Source organism: Amphiura filiformis, chromosome 16, assembly GCF_039555335.1.
Source record: "Amphiura filiformis chromosome 16, Afil_fr2py, whole genome shotgun sequence".
In the NCBI taxonomy this organism is placed as follows: Eukaryota; Metazoa; Echinodermata; class Ophiuroidea; order Amphilepidida; family Amphiuridae; genus Amphiura; species Amphiura filiformis.
In genome coordinates, this window is record NC_092643.1 from 9,360,499 (window position 1) to 9,371,261 (window position 10,763).

Below are 10,763 nucleotides of genomic sequence, written 5' to 3' on the forward strand. Positions count from 1 at the left end.
ATGACTGTTGAAAATGTGGTAAATTTGTGACTATTTTTGCATTTTTCTCAAAAAATAATTACACACTGGTAACAAAAGTTATGTATATTATTGGGGCAAGGAATCCAATTACTACACTGAAATTTCATTGACTCAAGACAAGCGGTTCAGTATATATGATAGGAAACGAGGTACATCCTAGCAGTACTTTATTTCTGATCATAAATAACAAACCGCTTGTCTTGGGTCACTGAAATTCCAGTGTAGTAATTGGATTCCTTGCCCCTATAATATACATAACTTTTGTTACCACTGTGTTATTAGTTTTTGAGAAAAATGCAAAAATAGACACAAATTTATCGAGGGGTGTAAATACCCCTTAAGGCTTATTTCCATCACTGCCAGTAATGTGTAGTCATGGTTGGAGACTGGGCAGTACATGTGGATCATTTCAGTACTTTTTAAAGGATAAAATTTGAAAGGTTTGTTTATTCATCTTTTTTCAGTCCCTGAGGTCTGAAGCAGGTACTCCATGTAGAGAGCATTTGGAAGATGCAGAGAACTCTGCAAACCAAGCGCATAGTTCCACAGAAGAGGACATGAACCAGGGAACACAGATCACTCTTGGGCATGAAAAGATATCCATAAACTCTACGCTCCTTTCTGGTGAAGGGCATCATAGTCCAACAGATTCACTGTTAACAACTAGCATCACTGACAAAGAGAAGCCGACAGTATCTGTGGTAAGAGGATATGATATTGACTGCAGTCAGAATAGAAGAGATTCAAAAGTTGCAAGTGGACAGTCTCAATATATATGTGTTCATTGCAAGCAATCTTTTTCAGATTCCGATAGTTTAATCCATCACAATACCAAGATGCACACACAAGTTAAACTTGGTAGTAGCACCACATCTACTATAAGTAAGAAAATAGTGTACAGAGGTAGATATAAATGTGATGAATGTGGCGAACATTATTGCCAAACGTATAATGAACTCATGATTCATAAGAGGAAACACGGTTACAATATGCCTTTTAAGTGTCAACTCTGCAAGAATGGGTTTAAGAATGAGAGTTCACTAAAGAGTCATGATTGCTTGCCAAGGATCCATGGTAATGAAGGTACCAGCAAAGACCCACCCTTGTATGTTTGTTCACATTGTGGGAATAGTTATATTGATCAGAGCAGCTTGATGAAGCACAAACGTCGGATACACGGAATAACACCACCTTGTAAGTGTCAACTCTGCGGGAAGGAGTTTAAGAATGAGAGTTTGCTAAATAGTCATAATTGCTTGCCAAATATCCATAGTAATGAAGGTAACAGCACAGACCCACCCTTGTATGTTTGTTCACATTGTAGGAATAGTTATATTTGTCAGAGCAGCTTAGTGAAGCACAAACGTCAGATACACGGAATAACACCACCTTGTAAGTGTCAACTCTGCGGGAAGGAGTTTAAGAATGAGAGTTTGCTAAATGGTCATAATTGCTTGCCAAGGATCCATGGTAATGAAGGTAACAGCACAGACCCATCCTTGTATGTTAATTGTTCACATTGTGGGAATAGTTATATTTGTCAGAGCAGCTTAGTGAAGCACAAACGTCGGATACACGGAATAACAACACCTTGTAAGTGTCAACTCTGCGGGAAGGAGTTTAAGAATGAGAGTTTGCTAAATAGTCATAATTGCTTGCCAAGGATCCATGGTAATGAAGGTAACAGCACAGACCCATCCTTGTATGTTAATTGTTCACATTGTGGGAATAGTTATATTTGTCAGAGCAGCTTAGTGAAGCACAAACGTCAGATACACGGAATAACACCACCTTGTAAGTGTCAACTCTATGGGAAGGAGTTTAAGAATGAGAGTTTGCTAAATGGTCATAATTGCTTGCCAAGGATCCATGGTAATGAAGGTAACAGCACAGACCCATCCTTGTATGTTAATTGTTCACATTGTGGGAATAGTTATATTTGTCAGAGCAGCTTAGTGAAGCACAAACGTCAGACACACGGAATAACACCACCTTGTAAGTGTCAACTCTGCGGGAAGGAGTTTAAGAATGAGAGTTTGCTAAATAGTCATAATTGCTTGCCAAATATCCATAGTAATGAAGGTAACAGCACAGACCCATCCTTGTATGTTAATTGTTCACATTGTAGGAATAGTTATATTTGTCAGAGCAGCTTAGTGAAGCACAAACGTCAGACACACGGAATAACAACACCTTGTAAGTGTCAACTCTGTGGGAAGGAGTTTAAGCATAAGAGTTCACTAAGGAGACATAATTGCAACAAAGACCTATCTGCTAAATTGTATGCATGTTCACATTGTGGGAAGCAGTATAAGTGTAAGAAGTGGCTAGAGAGTCATAATTGCAGCAAATTGCATGTTTGTTCACATTGTGGGAATAGTTATAAAAAACAATCTACTCTATCAATACACGAACATCGGAAGCACACAACAATGCTACAGGAACGTTTTCCTTGTACGCAATGTGACAAATTCTATGAGTGGAAAAGTGTACTTAGAACCCACATGGTGGCAGCTCATTCTGTGAATGGACAGCTACGACCATATTTGTGTTCTGTGTGTGGGAAACAATTCAAACACTTAACCGGTTTCAAACAACATGAAATCAGTGCTCATTCTGTTATCAAGCCATACCAGTGTCCAACATGTCTGAAATATTTTGGCAGTAAAGTGATATTGCGCCGTCATATCGCAGGTAAACATAGAGGCGAAAAGCCATGTCTCTGCATGCTTTGTGGGAAGCAGTTTGCTAGCAATCAATCATTGGAGTTTCACTTGCGGATCCACTCCAAAGAGAAACCGTACAAATGTAAATTCTGCAATAAATCATTTAGGTACATAAGTTCCTTGAAGAACCATGAGAGACTCCATACAGGGGAGAAGCCATACAGATGCACAGAATGCGGGTCTCAGTTTCGTACCGCAACTTTACTGTATATTCATAAGAAGACGAAGCACACCAAAGACAATCCCAATGTTTGTAGTTTCTGCCATACAGTATGGGCAACTAAGAGTCATTTGAATTGTCATATGCGTATTCATACCAAGCCATGTATGTGTGTCATCTGTGGGAGAGGTTTTGCTACAAAAACCAGCTTAAAAGAGCATAAATTGTCGCATGATGAATTTGTCAGCATGGATGAAACCAAAGACAAGCTACATATTTGCAACATATGCAATAAACGATTCATACGTAAGAGTGTCTTGAACCAACATATGATTTGTCACACCAAGCGATATGTTTGTAACATTTGCAATCAAGGATTCACACGTAAGGATTACTTGGACATGCATATGCTTTGTCACACCAAAGGCAAGCCCAAAGACAATCAGAAGACACATAAATTAATGACAGAGGAACAAGTTGCTGAAACAATAGAGCAATTAATTAAGCAGGTGCAAAATGAGGAACAGGAAGATATTACTGAGACGGGGAAACACACAAGTCATACAGGCCAGGAGAACCCTACAGACACACAGCTAGAGAACATTGAGATAGTCAAACATGGAATATGTGCAACTACAGAATCACAAGATCAGGAAAGAGAGAAACCCTACAAATGTAAATTCTGCAATAAATCAATTGGGTACCTATATTTCTTGAAGGACCATGAGAGACTCCATACAGGGGAGAAGCCATACAGATGCACAGAATGCGGTCAACAGTTTCGTACCGCAAATTTACTGTATATTCATAAGAAGACAAAGCACACCAAAGACAATCCCAATGTTTGTAGTTTCTGCCATACAGTATGGGCAACTAAGGGTCATTTGAATTGTCATATGCGTATTCATACCAAACCGTGTAAATGTGTCATCTGTGGGAAAGGTTTTGCTACAAAATCCAGCTTAAAAGAGCATAAATTAAAACATGATGAATTTGTCAGCATGGATGAAACCAAAGACATGCTACATGTTTGCAACATATGCAATAAACGATTCATATATAAGAGTATCTTGAAGCGACATGTGATTTGTCACACCAAACTCAAGCCATATGTTTGTAACATTTGCAATCAAGGATTTGCAAGTAAGCGTTACATGAACAGGCATATATCTACTTGTCACACCAAAAGCAAGCCCAAAGACAATCAGAAGACACATAAATTAAGGGAAGTCATGATAGAGGAACAAGTTGCAGAAACAATAGAGCAATTAATTAAGCAGGCGGAAAATGAGGAACAGGAAGATATTACTGAGGCAGGGAAATGCACAAGTCATACCGGGGGCACTCAACACAAATGACCATACGGGTATGCTCCCCGAAAGACCCCCTTTTGGGTTTCGCAGCTCGAAAGACCCCCTATATTTGACCAAAATAAAGCTCAGAAAGACCCTTGATTTTGATAATTTCAGCTCTAAAGGACCCAAAGATTGCTTATTCCTCATATTTCTTGTTTTTTCAGGCGATTTTCAACCAAAAAGCCAAGAAAGACCCTTGATTTTGACTTTTTGCAGCTCCAAAAGACCCCATTTTACTTGTTCACAGCCCGGTTCGCAGCTCTGAAAGACCCCCTGTTACCGGTACGCCGTCAGCTCAGAAAGACCCACCACCTCAAAATTCCGGGAGCATACCCACCAAAATTTTTTGATGTGCCCCCCCCCCCCATTGTGAGTCATACAGGCCAGGAGAACCTTAGGCCCTGTATCCATAGGCTGTTCCCTTGTGACGTGTGCCCTTGTTCCGTGTTTACTTGTTCCCATGTGACCTGCCACACAGACAACCTATGGATAAGGCCACTAAGCAAAACAAAGGTTCGTTGTCTGTGTGGCAGGTCACATGGGAACAAGTGAACACGGAACAAGGGCACACACCACAAGGGAACAGCACACACCGTCATCATACCTATATCTTCGTGTTAAAAATTGCCGTGGTAGTACGATAAATCCTCACGTTTTTCAACAACTACGCATGGTGATTTTGAGCTATTTTGTTCGAGATAGGCCGTGCGACTCAGGCTATGCATACAATTTGAGATTTTGAGAGCCGGCCACACTGTTTCTATTCTATGTTTTACGATTTTCGCATGATCAGTATATGGCTGTCCGTAACCGCCATAACGTGGAGCTGCTACGCGTAGCTTACTTTTTAAACCATGAGCTAAATTGACCAATCATGTTAGATCTTTTCATTACGCCGAGCCAGTTGATGCATCATCGCTCCAGAGAGAAAACTCTTGCCAAAATTAATGTTTACTATGTGGATTTTAAATGAATCGAATGTAAATAAACCACGAACAGTTGTACAGGATCAATACCATTGTTTGATTAGTGTATAGTCAATGTTACCTTGCATGCATGTGCCATGTGTGTGGCGTGTTTGTTTGTTTGTCTACTGTGTCAGGCCAGGATCACTGACACCCACGGTACTGATACTGTCATACTATCACGGTGATCATATTGTTGAATGTTGTTGACTTAAAAATAATCATGGATGCAGTCATGTCTACAGTAGAATTCACCACGACCTTTGATGGACTTAAACCCCATTAAAAGCTATTAAACCAAGATAACACTCAATGAAAACAGCTCAACTATGTTACATCAGATCTTCTCTGGTTAAATACACACTGCACTTGTGTCTGTTTTACCTGTGCAATGAACAATGAGCTGGTATTATAGTTTCAGTTAGGTAAATGATTATAAAGCGAACGCAAGGAAACAATACTGTCTGGGCTTTTGTTTACTAAATGAGACAATAGTCTGCTTATTGTTAACCAGCGTTCTTGAAAATGAGAAGCATAATGGTTTGCAGACTTAACACGGTTTAGAAATAATTTGTTCATATTTTTTGGTGTTATCTGTCGTTTACATATCCTTCCTAAAACACAAAAGTACCAATATTTCCAAACACCTAAATTAGCTAAAATTTAGGAAATGTTACAAAACTATATTTTCTAGAATTTCAGAGAATACTTTAAATATTGACTGCTTATTTTTTACACAGTGACGTCATATAGGCAATGGCATAATACTTCTAACATACACTAGGTCACGCGTCAATGGTGAGCGCACTGAGTATTGTGTATAGGAAAACGGGCAGTACCGTAACTACAGTATGTATGGCCTACTACTAGTATATAAAGTAAATCCGAACTGGTTTGCTGAAGGTCGAATTCATGAGGCCACGCCCGCTAAGATGTACAAATCAGCTCCCAAGGCGTACACTGCAGATCGCAGAATTGTGTGCATGGTTTACCACCACTCTGCCTAGCTATATAGTTGTGTACAATACTGTATGAGTTTCTTGTGAGTGCATGTCCATCTTAATAATAAGTCGGTTCGTACTTTTCATAAATTACTTTTTGAATCATAACTATCGTGACCGAGGATATCTTGCAACTACGTGAAGCTCGTCTGGCAAATTCTTAATGACTAAATTCGCTTCACGTAATGAGTAAGTCGTACTTGATTGGTCAGTTTTACCTCCGAGTAATGAAAAACTCTAACATGATTGGTCAATTTGGCTCCACGGAACAAAAAGTCAGCTACGCGTAGCAGCTCCACGTTGTGGCGGTTGCGGCCTACCATATCAGTATCCCATATGATATTTCTATTGTAAGAAAATTGTATTTGTTGTCACGTAAATCACAGGTTTCGTTTAAATGTACTAACTGGAAATTAAATGTACTAATTAGTGAGGACCGGTATTTTGCTGTGGATATGTTTAACTGCAATTTGCGGGTAAAAAATTTGAAATCCTGGGTAAAAATTGTGATCATATTCAACTCTTTGAGAAATAATAATATAAAGGAATGTATGTAAAATCCAGCTGCAATACAATGTACATTATTGACACACTATCACGCTCTTTATCTTCGTCAATAATAGAATAATCGATTTCAATCGAATTGAATGCATGAGTTTGTAGTTGACTACTGAGGGACCTAAGCGATCGATTGCTAGCCAATCAGATAGAACTCCTTTTCTTGCGTTCAGTGAAATACCACTCGCCTGTCGCCACTACCACTACCTGTCGCTCACCAACGGAGTATTAAATTTATATTTATCGTATAGGGCGTCGACGGTGTGCAGCATATGGATACAGGGCCATCAGAAACACAGCTAGAGAACATTGAGATAGTCAAACATGAAATATGTGTAACTACCGAAACACAAGATCAGTAAAGAGAAACTAAAGACATCTGCCTATAAATTTAGATATGCTGTAAAATATTGAGATAAAATTTGAGTTGAGGCTCTGATGAGGATCCCCTAGCTGAAATTTTATACACTTTTGAAATGTATCAAATAAAAGTATAAGAATTGGAACCATCATTTGATACACTTCCATGTATTAAAACTCCATCAAATTAGCATTGCAATTCTTATCCTTTCATTTCATGCATATCAAAAGTGTATCAAATGGTGAGATAATGTATCAAAAATGTACCAAATAAATTGGGTGTATCAAATGTATCAAATGGAACATATCAAAACTGTATCAAATAAAATGTATCAAAAAAGTGTTCCAAATCTTATCCTTTGAATTCATACATATTTGATTTTTATTATATTATTTTTTGCCATATTCTACCTAATTAGTGCCCAGGTGCTTACGTCAGTCAGTTTCAGGGGGCACTTATTGAAATTGAATACTTGGGTGGAAGAAGGGCCCAACTCCATCAAAACTCTTTTTGAGATATTAAGAAAAAACTTAATTGGAAAAATTTTATAGACAGAATGTTTTCATCTTCAGGGTAATACATGAACGTACAGTATTACATACATTACATATGTTTCCATGGCAACGGTACAGGTCTTAATACGAGTTGGAGTTGGCCCTTCTTCCACTAATACACTGCAAGTGCCAGTTCCGTAAGCAGATGTGTTATAAATAGCTACAGAAATTAGGTAATTATCCATTAATTGCCCAAGTAGAAACATGTAATATGTTCGCAAGAAAGTTTATTTTAGTGAAAAGCAGATGTCATGGATGAACAAAATTCCTCTTTAACTCAATATTTGTAGAAGGGCCCAACTAGTAATTAAGTGTATGTGGAAGACTATTTAGAGAGTGGATTCTGGCTTATCTTTCACACACAAGGAAGAACAGTCTGCTGGCAATAAAATGCTGGGTCCAACTCATTTTTGTAAAAAATTGGAGTTGGGCCCTTAATAAAGTGTGATCTGAAGTAAAAATTATCACAATACTTAACTGGAAGGTTAAGGTAATATGTTTTTAAGACATTTGTATAAGTGCATTGAAAAGGGGATGCATAGACAGTGTTCTCTTGAACATTCTTGTAGGGTGCTTATTAGGTGTGGTGCTAATTATATTATATATATGTAAATGTACAAATGAAGTAATAATGCTGCTTTATTTTAATCTGATTTTCAACTCATGGTTACTTTAAATGGTGCTTACAAACATTATAAACAGTAAAAATGTAGTCATGTAGAGATAGTCATACATATATTATTTATATATATACATCATTGTTATCTTGATGAACTTGTTTTATAAAGTAATAAAATTATTATAGCAATAAATTACAACAGTTTTTCTTGAAAATTTCTATGATCTTTGTGTACCTTTTGATTGCCACATTCACAGATTTTGTCGGGGAGGGTCAGCTGAAATGTTTAGGCTAATGAAAGTTGATTCATTGGTTCCTATTGTAACGGCGATCCAAGGACCCCCGTATTTTTTTTAAGCTTTTCTATTTCGTATTTTTATTTGGTTTGTTTCCACCTTCGCGATTAATTTTCCCTGCCAAATTTCAGCTCACCTTTTAATTAAATATCTCATTCAAAGTCCCCTATCCTTTATTTTTCCATTTTAGTAGTATTTTTGCCTTCAGAACTCAAGTTAAAACTATATAAATTCTTCCGATGTCCCGCTATGAAGGTCGTCATTTTTGTTATGCACACCGCGAGGATACTGCCAGCTGAAACGAAACTCCCAGTAGACCTAAAATATTGAAAAGCTTCCTGCATTATTCCGTGATTACCGTCGGCAGCGTTCAGCATATTTTGATTAGTTTATCTTTTATTTCACCCTTTATTTTAGATTTGCTTTTGCGTGGTTGCTTTGTAGGCGCGTCGCGGGGACTCAAAAATATGCGTACGCGTAGCTATCGCCACAAATCGCGAGACCCAAATTTGCTTGCGCGATTCAGGAAAGAATACGCGGACGGACGGTAATGTTTGGAACATGCAGGAAAAGATTCTAAAACAATTCACTTTTTTGCTTTGGGACCAAAGGAGATAGTCGCATTTTATTACATACGGAGAATTCAACTTGGTTTGACCATCGGATCAATAATTTAGGTATGATGATCGGTTAATTTTTAATTAACCTAAACCTCTTGGTGGGAATTCCCACCAAGGTGGTCATTTTGCTATTTAAAATGGCAAAATGAATTATTTTTATCTTTACCGGTGATCGGATCGTCATCTCGTATTTTTGAAACTGATTTGCTAATTGATAATAATTAACTCAGCATGTGGCTTGATCGTCGCCGGCGATTTGCTGTTTATGATGATCACAATTTTTAAGCTCCCATTAAATACGAGATGAAATGCCATCACCGGTATTATTTTTTTATGTCCCTTCCTATGCTTAGATTTTGCATCCGTGATATATTATTAATGTAAAATAGGTCTTTTAATGAATATGCATGCAATTAACATCGCCGTATTTTTTTGTGTTCATGACTTCCCGATCGGCGATTGTGCCTTGAAGATGACCTTCGGCCAAGTTTGTATTGCATGCATGCTTAAGGTGAAAGCACCTATGTTTAATCACTTTAAGGTGATGATTCCCAAAAATTCTTAGTCTTAAATTATATTCTAAAATGTGCACTTTGGATTCATTCCCATTTTGTAGGACTATGGATTCGCGTTTGGATTTTTATATTTTGGATTCCAACTTTGGATAAATTTAGATTCACTCCCATTTGGTAATAGATTCCTGATTATCGGTATTAAAAAGTAGGCCAGGATTCTCGGCAAGAAATCACTTTTAATTTGCTATAAAAATTTAGTTCCAAATTTCTTTGTATTTTTTTAAACCCTTGGGATTTATGGAAAGGAATAATTCTTGTATTTTATTGCCACTCTTCTCAGTCATAATTCATGACTTTCTTAAACAAGAAATTCCTTTAAAAAGGAGCCTGGGTTGAAATCCTGATTAAATATTTATAGGCTCAACTTCTCCATTTATATTTTATGTCACACTCTGTTAAATATTTGTATTACCATTTTTAAATATATATACGCATTATAATATAACAAATCTACGACAATCAAACTTCAATTTGTATTTCAGTTGTCATTTTATTTTACCATTTCAAAGTCTCAGTCTGAATTATTGTTTATTTTATGAAATGAATGATGATGATTTTGAGGTCGAAGTTTTCCAATCATTTCATTTACCGTTTCATACGTAAATGGTTGATTTTATATGAGATGATTTGAGAGATTGCGACTTCGACATCCAATCATCATCACGCATGGATGATCTTCCTGTTCCCAATTTATAGGCCTTTCTTTCATGACGCCCTTATCATATTATTTGGTCATTCAAATATGTCCTTTTATTTGCTCTTCAGTTTAGATATTAAATAGTTCATTTCATAGCATTATTCTCCATCTTCATATTATGATATGTGCAGCGCCCTCGTGAGGCTCGCGTCATCCTTGCAATGGTGTCAGGAGGGATACTTTTCTCTTTTTATTAGGAAAATAACCCGTCAAGTGATGAATAGCGAAGAGGGAGCACGCCCTGAGTTCGGAAGA

General features: G+C 37.4%; 1 protein-coding gene across 1 annotated transcript; it reads left to right on the forward strand.

Moving 5' to 3' along the window:
• On the forward strand, positions 1-4,265 carry LOC140172414 (uncharacterized). The gene is made up of 2 exons (XM_072195563.1): positions 1-18; positions 486-4,265. Exons 1-2 carry the CDS (start codon positions 1-3, stop codon positions 4,263-4,265), a joined length of 3,798 nt encoding a protein of 1,265 aa, XP_072051664.1.
• Positions 4,266-10,763: the final 6,498 nt, after the last annotated feature.